Genomic DNA, 13210 nt, shown 5'->3' with positions numbered 1-13210 from the left:
TGGTTGGAGTAGTGGAAGAAAGTTGAAGAAAAAACTTTATTTTGAGTTAATTGGTAAGAAGTGCAATAAGAAATTTTGTTTTGGGAGAGAAGTGCTTCATAAAGTTTAAATTTTGAGGAGATTTTGAATTAAGGGAGAATGTTGAGATTTAATTCAAAATTTTAAACATTTGTTTTGATATTTAGTTATTATTTTTTATTATTCTAGATTTTTAATTATTCAAATAAATTATAAAATTTATTAGAATATTTTGCTGAGATTTTTGAAGTTTTGAATATTAGTTGTAATCTATATAAAGACATCTGAATTTCATTTTTAATCATTCAGTTAGGTATTCAGTTCTCTACTCTTTTTCTTTTTCTTTTCTAGTATTATAACTCAAATTCTAAACGATAAATGAACCGTTAGACCAGAAATGAAAATAACTGAACACATGGTATTTTTTTTTATACTTTCCCTTAAAAATCAAACCCATTTCATTTCATGAATTTGTTCGTTCAGTGAGACTGGGATTCGGAGAACAAGTAAAATGAGCAGAGTGTTAAACATTACCAGATATTTTTCAGCAGATCAAAAGCAACAGAAACTAGATTATTCTAAATTCATTTGCCAATTTGATCACGAGGAAGGGACTAGCTTCAGCAAAATGACTCCATAGTAAGTTTACTCACATGCAGAATTTGCAGATAGATACATATTTGTAGATTTTGCCATTTCTTTGAGTTGATACATCTCTCGGTTCAAAAGTGAAACTAGCTAAGCCAATCTAAACACATTTGCACGAAAATAACTAGCTGCAATTTGATGCCAAGGCATAGGAAATCAACCAGCAATTTTCTGTTTACGCGTACCTTGAGTATTCTATTTCTGTGGCTTCTTCCACAACACCCCAATCTTCTTCAGCATATTTCCATTTTTCTTCTTTAGCATATCATCATCCATCTCTTCGTTGAAGGGCGAGCCGAACTTTACTGTAACAGGATTATAGTTGCTATCCAATGACCCTGTTCTTTCCATGAACTTCCCGTTATTTCCTGTTGAAAGCATTGCTACAGCTGCCTCTGCAGCCTTCCTCCACTGGTCAGACTGCACCTTTAGTCTTCTCAACTCCGCCTCCATTTCAGAGTTAGCTGCTTGTGCTGCCTCAAGCTGTTCAGTGATCCTTGCAGCCCTTTTATTACTCCTATCTGCCTCCTCCATCACGAAGCCAAGCTTCGCGCGAGCTTCTCGTTCTGCATCTCTTGCAGCTTCTAGTTGTATAACCACTTCATTATTCATGTTTTGCTCATCTGTTTCCCTTTTACCAATTTCTACCTTCAACATCTCATTTTCCTCCAACGCATTTTGCAGTTCTGTCTCCCTATCCATTAAACTTGCCTTCAACTCATGAACTGAGTCCCTCAAATTTTTTAGTTCATTCTCTATTGCATATTCTCGTCGGCTTGATAAACTGTGCTTTAGCTTCATATTCAGACCTTCATTCTCCTCTGAAATTCCTTGCAATTCAGTTTCCTTGTCCATAAGGTCTGCCTTCAACTCTTCAATATCAATTTTTGCTTGCTTGAGCTCCGCCTCTAGTTCAGCCTCTCTGAGAACAGATTGAGATTTTATCTGCTCCACCATTTCGTAAGCACTTCTTATCTGAGCTGCGCTGTGAATTTGTTCTTCATGGCATTTAATCTCAGCAGCTTCTAAAGCAGATCTCAAACGCTCCACCTCAGATTTCAAAGCAAAAAGCTCTGCTTCAAGCTGGTTTGCTTCCTCTGATCTTTGATTTTCAACAGTGGCCTCCTCAGTATCATGACCATCTGCAGAACCTCGATAAAGATTGGCATTATGTAGATCTGCCTCAAGTTTTCTAACAAGTCCTTCCAATAATTTAACACGATCCCTCGAATGATCTAACTCTGAAGCAATGGAGTTATAGGCTTCAATAGCTCTAGTGCCATCTGATCTGAGTGCCTCCACAGATTTCTTTGCACTTTCCAGTTGCAATAGAGTTTCACTAGCCAGTTCCTGGGCTTGGGCCTCCGAGTCTTTGCTATCCCTTAGCTGCGTTTTCATGTTCTCTACAAGAGCAAGAGTATCCATCAGATTTGCTCTTAATGTCTGGAGCTCCACATCTGCTGATTCTGTGAGCTTGCTCTGGTCAGCTTCAGATTCAGCTACCATTTCAAGTTGAACCTTAAGCCGTTGAATTTCACTCAATGCAGAGCCCAAGGCAGATAACTCAACTGGGTGCTGCTGTTGGATAGCCTCAAGCATCAACTGCCATGCTTTATCCTGCTCTTGTGAGATTTTTTGAAGCTCAACAACACGAGCCTCCTCAGTAGCGCAGCATTCCTGAAGTTGCGTCTGTGATTCTTCAAGCTTTGAAGATATAGCTAAAAGTTGTTTCTTGGACTCATCAGCATCCTGCAGGGCTTCTTTTTTCCATGATTCTGATAAACTTAGCTGATCCTTCGCCTTTTTCAGATCTTCCTGAAGCTGGGAAACCTGAGATTCCAACTCAGATATTCTGCTCGGACGCTTCTTCTGGAGAAAGAACAAAGATGAATATTAAAAAAAAAAAAAACAAATCCAACAGCTGCAGCTTTGACAAAGAGGACATGATCAATCTTTTATATTCTCCATTGCGTTTCATCATAAAAAATTCAAGGAATATCAGTGAAAATGCCTGTAAAATTTCAGGAATTTCAGGGATGGTGAAACCAAACCCCAAGAATACAATCAGTTTTAAGCTATAAGAAACCTGGTTGGTTGCAGTATCTAACCTCAGACACTGGGCTTACGGGTGACCGGCGATCGATTACTTTAGGACTTCTATCTTTTGGTGTTCTAACTTGACTTGATGATGATGCAGAGTCAGACTCTAATCCGGTTGTTTTTAGTTGGCACACAGCTCGAGGACGAACTCTTTGTGGTGCTTCTGAGGAGTCTTTTCTGCTGTCAAAATTGTCAAATTACAACAGGTAATATAATGAATAAGTTACACCAAGAAGCATAGCTTTCTGGGAAAATCTTTGCATGCATTGTCTCAGGAACACTAAGCTAAGAGTAAATACATGATCAAGTAGATGGTAACAGGTGAAGCCTCTACATTTATTTTATTACTATACTTTGATGCAAAGCCTTGACCAAGCCATCCCCCATAGATCATCCTCCATTGGCTTCTGGAGCTCTCCAGGAAGATCATGCACAGAATGGGTGATTAAAGCTTGCATTCATTTACACATCCATCTCTAATGCAGAATCAATCATTAGACTCAATTGTTTTCTAACTGATGGCTTGACTAGCTAATCGAGCTGCCCATGATGTCCAAATGGAATTTGGAATCAAATACTATTTCTAAAATCTTGTGGAGATTGAAGAATTATTTATAAACAATTTAAGGAAGAGTAATAAACTGATTTAATAACATATCATCTAACTATGCAACAATAATTCAAAAAGATTGGCCCCAACAATTAAAAACTGGATATTTTAAGGCCTACTGAGATGCCCCAGCAGGCCAGCACAGTCTCAACTAGTCCCAATATCTTAGTTTTGATAATGAAAGGAATCAATCGCAATTCAAGGAATAGACCATCACCTTCGAAAATAGACAAAAATTGTGGCTTGATAGTGAAAGTTGCAAGGAGAAATACAGAATAAGAGATTGAAGGGTCTCAAGAACATCAAAAGGGAAACTTCACCAGCCAGAATATGAACAAGCAATACCCATCAATTAACAGCAAAGATCTCTATAGTGCCCCATTAGCATTCAACTAAACAAACATACCAAATAGGGATTAAAAAGAGAAGAACCACCAACAAAAACTAGAAGCATTTATTATGCAGTCCTTAGATAACAAAGCAACACAAGGAGATGAGCCTGTAAGGATAAAAAGAGAAATTACCTTCCTTTTGGAGTCTGCATAATTTTAACTACCCTTGAGGGCACAAAGTGAAAATGGAGCTATTTGAGCTTTCACTACTCCACTTCAATGCTGCCTGACCCACAAATCCTGTAATATACCAGAAATTATCACAAGCTGGGACAAGAGAATCCAATGTAACTGTTCCATGTGGAAATAAATGATATCATGTAGGGCAACAGTTGCTTCTTATCATCACATATGCAGCAATAAAAGCAAAAGATAATGCTGGCCAAGGCTACACATTCATATCAAAATCACAGTACAAGAGAAAATAATGAAAATATATGCGACTATCAATTTGCATAACAAACAGGATTGGGGTCCTTCTGGATCCCACATCCGTTAGGAGTTGAGGTTTGTCAAAATTGTCATGATTTTAACTTGAATCTATAGTTTTATTTTCAACCGAAAAAAAAAAGATTGGCAATCTTCACCTCTTTCTTTTATCCATTCAATGCAACTACCATCAGAACCATGCTAACCACATGAACACCATTATTATAGCCACAAAGGTCCTATGGCTATGGTGTCAGCATTAAATTACAGAAATACCCTGCTTGTTTACTTCTTCAGATGCAGAGACAGTAAGGGCAGTTATGTAAGTTTGTCCCCTCCATTTTTTGCCGTGAAATTAGGAACCTTCATTGATGTTAATTTGTGGGGTTGATTAGATTTAGAATAGTACTAAACTTTCTAAGAACAGTTTTTGAAAACCCCCGCTGGATTCTGCCATCTGGACCCTGGGATGAAGCCAGGAAACCAACAGTAATTGCTACTACTTCGTATCCAGGGAAAATGATTCCAGGAGAATATTTTCCTGGTAAATAAACGGGTAATAACAGAATTAATGCAGCCTTCAATAACAGACAAAGGGAATGGAGATCTTAAGACAAGGCAGGGGATCAGCGAGAAAATATAACAAAAGGAAAAGTATATCAGCCTTTAATTGATTCGATTTTGCATTTCCTTTCCTTTTTCCACATCCCTAGGCCCATTCGACAAGCTTTTGGACTCGAAAATCAAAGGCTACATCATCAGATAAAAGTAATAGACTTTTCAAAATCTCAGCAAAAGAACTTCAAAAGGGTCATAATTGCTGTCAGAAAAAGAAAATGCAATGAAATATCTGAGCAATTATTTTTTAAAAAGGAAAACAAAAGCAAAGAAAACTGTGGCTTGACTTCAGCAGGAAAGTAAAAATTTACAAGAAACTTAAAAGGGCGGAAAAAAAAAAACAGAAACAAGTTTCCCTACTTGGTTGCCAAGAAAAGTGAGAGAAAGTATGAATAATAAGTCAGATAAGACTGAAAATGATGTTTCGAGTTCTGGGTAGTTGAAAGATAACGTTACATAGGAAAAAAGATACATTTTTCCTCTTTTCCTTAAAATTTTCCTGCATTTTCTCGGAGGCGAAAAAGGAAATGAGGGGAGCATAGTGTACAGTCTTACTGACCTTGCAAGGTAAAGGAACAAGCAGAGAAATGGAGAATGAGCTTGTTAGAGATTCATTAGGAGAAGCAAAGAGAACAAAACAGCCATTGTTGAAGATGTATTGTGGGAGTAGCTGATGCTTCTTCCTCCACTGCTCTGCTTCTTTCTCTGCACAACGGTCGAGATTTTCTCTGTATTTGTTTGTTTATTGGAGCATAGATAAACGACAATACAAAACGGACAGTCACTGTAGGGAGTACGACATTGTCGTTTTTCCATGAATGTGCAAAGATTTAATTAATTTTGATCCCCAGATATTCAATAGTTTATGTTTTAAAGATAATTGTCAAAAATAAATTTTATATTTTATAATTTTTTATAAATCTATACTATACTTTTAAAATAATTAATTTAATTTTATATTTTTAAAATTTTCGTTAGTTATTCTGAACCGTTGAAGCAACCCTAATAACTTCTGATACAACTGATTCTCCTATTGCGTCTCAAACTTATGAGCCTACTTTCTTTGACTTAAGATTCACGTGGGGTTTGGAATTGAGACTACACCTTAGCCCTTCCATCTGGAGACTTACCCGATGCCTTTCTTTCGGAGCGGTAACCCAGCCTAGCGCATTTCCTCTATCTATCTTATTATGAGATTGATTTATTCCCACTCTCGCCCCCGCCCTTAAAAAAACTCAACCCTTTTATCTATATAAATATATTATCTATATATTAATTATATATTTTATTTATTTATATTTATTTAATTATTATATTTTATTTTATTTTTCTTGAAGCCTTTCCTAAACGAGAGCTAATTCTTCTTTGATTTTTTAAGGGAGGGGCGAGAGTGAGAATAAAGTGGAAAGCGGAAAAATTATATATAATATTTAGTACGAAAGTATTCAATAATTTAGATTAATCAATTTGAGTTAAGTGAAAAATGAATTCAAAAGTTATTTGCACCGGTTGAGTTCGGATTGTTTCAATTGATATCAGAGTCACCTTAGATCAGACAAATTGTGCGGAATTAATGGATCTACAAGAAAAGAGTTATTCATGAAAAATGAGGTAGAGTCGCCCGAGATACTAGCGAACTACAATGTCTGAGGATCAGATTCTGATTAGCAATTGTATCCGATTCAGTTGCGACGAGTACGTTGTAAATTTAGCAAGACTGAGTGTAACGATTAGCAGTCTGCTTCCGCATCCAAATTTAACGGAATCGAATGTAACGGTCAGCTGCCTACTTCCGCTGTAGAAGCCGTCTCACATTGGAAGATTATAAAAAATTAAAATTGTATATAATAATTAGGACGAAACTACTAAATAACTTGAGTTAACTATTTTGAGTCAAATAGTAAGTGAATCTAAAAGTTATTTGGACCATTTTGGATTGGGCTGTTTTATTTACATACCTATTAATTTTATCCGTTGATTGTCAATTCATAGATATAGATTTTATCGGTGGCTTAATTTCTTTAAATTTAAATAAAAGATGCTATATATTATTGTATTACAGGATTTTAACACATTTCAATAAAATTAGGGGTTTAATATATTATTTGAACATTGAAGTGCAACAGTAAAAAAAAATATGATAACATTTATTATTTGAGAGAGCAATTCTTACCTAGAACAAATTTATATGGTTGAGCAGTGTAAACGTGCTAGATATACTATAAATTTATATAAATCCCTATATGAATAAATTTTTCAGGACTCCATAAGACTATCTTCATAGCTCGATAGTCACTTTTTTTTTTTTTTTTTGGTCAAAAATTGTTGTAATGGAATCCTCTGGTTGTGATGAACTTGGACAACTTTCTATGTAACTGTTTATAGAATACCATCAAACTCATAACAACATTAACTATATATTCAAAGAAGTAAATTATCAGAAACTAATTAACTATTTATAATATATAAAGGAACAAAAAAAATTGAGGATAAAAGAAAATAATAATATTCCACTTATTTATAATAATATTCCATTTTTAAGATAAAAAAAATTTTAAAGTACCATCTCATTATACTGAAATAATGCTTTAGAAGCATTCAATCTTGCTGTGATACAATAAATTATTAAATAATTTAAAACTACCAACTAAATTTACACCATCATTAAAAATGTTTATATTTACCTGAAAATTAAAATTAAAATTTATTAAAAAATTTTACTATTTTTGTAATTTGAATTGCGGGATAATGGTCTAGAAAATATCTAATAATTTAGTATACGATAGACGCGTTGATCTCACACCATAAATTATTTATTATTAATATACATAGTAATTGCATTGATTCACCCATAACGTTTTTTCTATTTTTGACATTTCTATACAGTATAAACTCAACTAATTAATTCAGTTTCAAAACCTAATTAATCAATCCTTCTAAATAAGGAATTGAAATTCACAAGTAATGACAAAAAAAATAACTATTAAAACAAAATATTGTTTCGGCTTAAACCTAATTAATCAATTTTTCTAATCAAGTAACTGAAATTTACAAGCAATGACAAAGAAAAATAACTACTAAAACAAAATATTGTTTTGGCTTAATTTATGTATTAATTAATTTATTATTTATTAAAGATTTGAGCAATGAAAAACACAATTACAATTATTATTATCATCCCGACACTTAATTTTCTTTTTAATAATATCAGAGAGAATATCATTATTCCTTACAGAATGATCATCATCTCCAACCAGAAATTCATTTTCTGCGTGATACTTGTATTATCAACAATGTCAACTTCATCATCGGCGGAAAAGTCTATAATAAACAAAATTATAGATTTCTTGATGCCATTAATAAAGGTGAGACTGACGAATAATGCAAGTTATGACATACCATTTATGTGTGAAACTAAAAATTATGATCAAAGTCTTCACATATTGAAGTCTGGAGAACAAATTTCATGGTCTATTACTGACGCTATGTTTCCACTGTCATGGTGTTATCTTCATTTAAACGACACAAACCATGGTGTATTTTGGATTTATCAAGTCAGATTGGGTTGCAATCAGTGCAATTGGACCATTCAAGACGATGGTTTGTTTCTTCTTAAAAATAATAATTTTAAAGAGCCTCATTCTTTGTTTATTAATGGAGAATATTTTTAAACCATTGATGTTATTATGTTTTTTTGTACTATTTTATTTATGTCTTTTTTAAAGTTTTTATAAAATATTATTTATTAATTAAGTTTTTTATCCATTCAGTTCAATATATAAGAATACTTGACAGAGAGTCGATATAACCTTTATTATAAAAAAATAATTTTAGATTATAATAATTGTTTATAGCAATCTAATAATTCTATAACATATAGAATAAAAAAAATAATTTAAAAAAGGGAAAAAAATAAAATCAACTCAATATTTTATTTTTTTCAATATATATAAAAAATAAGTGAATTATGATGCTCTTCTATCCCATATTAAAAAATAGCAATCGGATGAGCAGCAGCTCGGAAACTTTCGGCCATTTTAAAAGTGAAAGGAAAGAGATATTCTTTTATGAGAAAAATAGTACGAGACCGGTTGTAATTCAAATGAATAGATGATTCAAAAGATTTTTCGGCAATAGAATCAAATGATACTGCAGAGATTAGATTCATAATGTGACTGGAATGGAATTATGCTGTGATTGACTGGACCTGCAGGAAAGAGAAGATTCGATCGTGGTGGGTGCCCATGACAACCACTCCGATACTCAAGTCAGTATATTAAAGAATAGAGAGAATGCACTAAATGACTTAGAACTTGAGTAGTATACAATAATCGTGTTTCTTTGCCTTTGCAATTCTTCTCCTTTTATACTATAAGAAGGTGTGGATAAATATAGCATTTTCTGATTATTCGATGATGATGTGGCTTGCTGCTTAATAAGGGATATCGCCAGCTAATAAATTGGCAATCCCACGATGATAAGTGTAATGAGAATACGCTGGACTGCGCCTGTTAATGATAATTTCATGCCGAGATTCACCCTATTGAAAGAAGGATGAGTCTTGATGCTGCGCCGGGTGTTATAGTGTCCAGATCTCATTTTCCTTAGGTTGGACTGCATTTTCTACTTATCATATTCTTCTCACGTGAACCTATTTCATAATGACAGTTTTTTTTTTTGAACGATTGTTATGTAGCATCATGATCCTACTAAAAGATCGAACTTTAAAAATAGCTAAATCATATGAGACTGGATTAGAACATTTTTCTTTAAGAATTCAGACCATTAATTCAGTCATTGATTGTATTTGGGTTTTGGAACTAAAATTTGAAAATATAATTTGACAAAGACTGACTATTAGAATACCACAATTGCATGGCATAAAGACTATGAAATTTTATAATCATAATTTTGTCCTGTCTCTCCTTAGTTGATCCATATTTATTTAAGCAAGGATTATCATCTCAATGTCGCCAGATGGCCTTCTAATTCTCTCTCTCTCCCAAGTCCCGCCTCTCCCTCCCCTCCCCCTCCCCCTTCTTTTTGTCTTAATTAATTCCATTGCTCTCTAATCTTTTAATTTAGAAAATTATTCAATAACCGAGTATCGGAGTAGTGATCCATAGACACCAACCACTTCACTCTCTTTTATCTTACAGATTCAGTATTAAATCAATAAAATTCAAAAAATTTTGAGGCAACATCAATTACATTGTATTTACAACACATTCTTGTTATACGATATCAATAATAAAGTCTTAAAAAAATTTAATTAATTAGTTTTTTTTACTAATTTTTCTATCGAACAAGAGAGTTACACTTTCTACACAAATCTCTAAGTTTTGGATATATAATATTGACAACTTTAGAAATTTTTTATCACTAGAGAAAACTCGTAATTTATCTATATTATTTATATATATATATATAGAGTTATTTTTTAATATAAATTAATAAAATTTAATTATATAATATTTATATATATTTGATTCAATAAAATTTATATCTATATCAAACTGAAAAATCATTGAAGTCTAACAAAATAAAGGAATGAAAAAAAGGGAAAAAAATTATAAGCAAGTTCTACAGGGACTCCACTATTATTATTTAAAATAGTTGTTTTATTTGATTTTTTTAATTTTTTATCCAAATAGTACATATCTAATCATTTTATTAAATATTATTAAAGTTGATAGCATTTAAAAGTAACTTACTGCTTTAAAATTTAATTTCAGATTGAAATTATTTAACAAAAATTTTTAAATTGTTATGGATAAATAATTGTATACTTATCATCCAAGTGGCTTAATTAAATAATAAATCAAATACAGAGTTAATTTTTAAACTTTATATATCATACTATATTACAGATTTGATCCGTGCAAAAATTAGATCATTAAATATTTTATTTTAAAATGTAATTTAATATTTTAAATTTTTTAATATTAGATTGTATATTTTTAATGATAAAATTCTAAATTATATATTAAAATCCAAAACAATTGTTTCATTATTTTTTTACTTAAATAATATTATTAAATTCTTTATAAATATAATAGCACAAATGTAAATTCTTTTATTCAATATAATTATTAAAGTTGATAATTTTAAAAATAATTTACTCGTTTACAAACTTAAATTTCAAATTGAGTTTTTTAGATTTTTATAAAAAAAATTACATTACTATGTCATTCTCAACATTAACTATTAATTACGGTAAAATTTACATAGAACTAGCCGCCCTTCCAGACAATCCGTCCATCCCTTCTCCTTTGTATCTATTTTTCTTTCTTCGTTGTCTTCCTATTTTTTTTTTTAATTTTAATCCTCTGGTTTTGTGTTTAGATTATGATTTTATATGGGACTATGCTCTTATTAATGGTTCTAGATGAAAATGATGTTTTCATATTTCACCTTAAATATTTTAGTTTCTTCATCAAATATTGGTACGATTGTAAAATAGATACGTGGGAATCAATAGAAGACTTAAATATAATTGATAATATATATTGTTATTTACATTCTAAATTTTAAAAAATAATTAAAAACTTTATGCTTTTAATGACATGAAGCAACTAGTCATGAATTTTACGGCACATTTAGACCGAATTTAATTTTTACTGTCGACGTCTGATAGAAATCCACGATAGTTTTTTGGAAAGAGAATTTTGAAACGCACGACTTTCAAAAGTGTGACTAGAGTTGCAGACCTGTCACAAAATTCGATATGAAAATTCAATCATTTAAGAGACCAATTTTGCATTTTAATTATTTTTTTTAAATATTTTAAATATTTTTATAATTTTATATATTAGCGTTTTGTTTCTATTATAAATAGTATCATTTAACTATTAGAAACTCACTTTTTAATTTTTGAAAAATTTTAATAAAATTTTTCGTTTTCTAACCTATTTAATTTTATTCTATTTGAAAAGTTTGTAAACATCCATGAAAAAGTTGGACACTAAAACACCCATTCAAAAGTTAGACACTAAATTTACATACTTACATATTAGAGTATTTTTATAATTTTACATATTAGAGTTTTATTTTTATTATGAATAGCATCCTTTAACTATTAGAAACTCATTTTTCAATTTTTGAGAAATTTCAATAAGATTTTTCGTTTTCTAATCTATTTTTTCTCTTATTTCATCTTAACTAAACAATATTAATTAAAATTTCTGACAAAATCTAAATAGCTCTTCATTATTTAATTTTATTATATTTGAAAAGTTTGTAAACATCCTTTAAAGAGTTGGACACTAAAACACCTGTTAAAAAGTTAGACACTAAATTTACATACTTACAACAGATTAAATAATTTTAAAAAATGAGTTCAAAATTCTTAATTATGATGATTTTTTTTCAAAAAATTAAGTGGATTAATCTCTTAAAATATAAATAAAAGATGTCACATATCATTATATTATGTGATTTCAATATGCTTTAATAAAATTACTGGTTTGATGTATATCAACACCAAAAGAGCATTGAAGTACAACACTAAAAAAGAAAAAAAAATTGTGATAATATATATTATTTAAGGGAGAAATTCTTACTAAGAACTAGTTTATATGGATTAAATTTCATATGGATTCCAATATGCATTTATACTATAAATTTATATAGACCTTATCTGAATAAATTTTTCAGCAAGGACTCCATAGAGTTATCTTCATAGCTCGATAGTCATCTCAGTTGCGTGTCCCTGGTCCTCCTGGTTTTGATGGACTTGGACAACTTTCTCTGCAACTTTCTACAAAACACCATTAAACTCATGACAACGTTACCTATATGTTCAAAGAAATAAATTATCAAAAGCTAATTAACTATTTATAATATGTAAAGGAACAAAGAGAGCACCAGGTTTCGCAAGTAGATAAGCAGAAGTTGGAGGCACCACCATGACCAAAATGATGAGGAAGATGATATTGGCAACCACGGAAATGTAAATCTTCTTACTCTTACCCATTTCTTACTTTCAAAGATAAGATCTTTGGCCTTGGAATAGCAATCCACTTACTCTTCTTTTTAATGTACTATCAAGCAGAGCCTAATTTATTAGGAGACAGCCATTGACCTACATATCTGTTGCTTTTGCTTCCTATTTGATAAGACAGATTGCAACCAGATAATGTTAGCCAGTTATGCTATAATATGAACACAAAAAGTCTCACCATAATGTATTTGTGATAAAATTTAGTCGGTTTGCATATTTATGAAAATCGTGTCCTGTAATCGGAGGATTACGGTAATTTCAAAAGAAGCGAGTTAGTATGAATTTATTAAATAATTTGATTAACCATTTTAAATTAAATAAAATATGAATCCAAAAGTTATTTGAATCAATTTGAACTGCATTATTTTATATTGTATAATAAAGAAAAACTTT

General features: G+C 31.2%; 1 protein-coding gene and 1 long non-coding RNA gene across 7 annotated transcripts; both read right to left on the bottom strand.

The window, feature by feature from the left end:
• Nucleotides 1–422: 422 nt before the first annotated feature.
• On the bottom strand, nucleotides 423–5539 carry LOC110612959 (interactor of constitutive active ROPs 3). Of its 6 annotated transcripts, none has more exons than XM_021753834.2 (4): nucleotides 5375–5539; nucleotides 3901–4008; nucleotides 2775–2946; nucleotides 423–2535 (listed from the first exon to the last, which is right to left on the bottom strand). In XM_021753834.2, the coding sequence occupies exons 2-4, from the start codon at nucleotides 3918–3920 to the stop codon at nucleotides 862–864; spliced, it is 1866 nt and encodes a 621-aa protein (XP_021609526.1). In that variant the 5' UTR covers nucleotides 3921–4008; nucleotides 5375–5539; the 3' UTR covers nucleotides 423–861. The 6 variants fall into 6 exon arrangements, with proteins under 6 accessions (XP_021609526.1, XP_021609527.1, XP_043812225.1 ...); XM_021753835.2 differs by having other exon boundaries at nucleotides 2775–2943; XM_043956290.1 differs by lacking the exon at nucleotides 5375–5539 and adding an exon at nucleotides 4356–4377 and having other exon boundaries at nucleotides 2775–2943.
• A 6790-nt stretch (nucleotides 5540–12329) lies between these two features.
• Nucleotides 12330–12985, bottom strand: LOC110613985. Its single transcript, XR_002487694.2, has 2 exons — nucleotides 12682–12985; nucleotides 12330–12574 (listed from the first exon to the last, which is right to left on the bottom strand). It is a non-coding gene; the product is annotated as an uncharacterized LOC110613985 (long non-coding RNA).
• Nucleotides 12986–13210: the final 225 nt, after the last annotated feature.

The sequence above is a fragment of the Manihot esculenta genome, chromosome 4 (genome assembly GCF_001659605.2).
Source record: "Manihot esculenta cultivar AM560-2 chromosome 4, M.esculenta_v8, whole genome shotgun sequence".
In the NCBI taxonomy this organism is placed as follows: Eukaryota; Viridiplantae; Streptophyta; class Magnoliopsida; order Malpighiales; family Euphorbiaceae; genus Manihot; species Manihot esculenta.
Note: the sequence above shows the minus strand (reverse complement) of the source record. Positions and strands in the feature narration are given on the sequence as shown.

Bases quoted from the DNA above. Each gene is read 5' to 3' on its own strand.
- LOC110612959 (XM_021753832.2), bottom strand. From the start codon at position 3,679: ATGTTCTTGAGACCCTTCAATCTCTTATTCTGTATTTCTCCTTGCAAC. The intron at 2,947-3,593 runs GTGATGGTCTAT...CAATTTTGACAG, and splicing joins ATTTTTGTCTATTTTCGAAG to CAGAAAAGACTCCTCAGAAG. The intron at 2,536-2,774 runs GTTAGATACTGC...TTCTTTCTCCAG, and splicing joins CCGTAAGCCCAGTGTCTGAG to AAGAAGCGTCCGAGCAGAAT.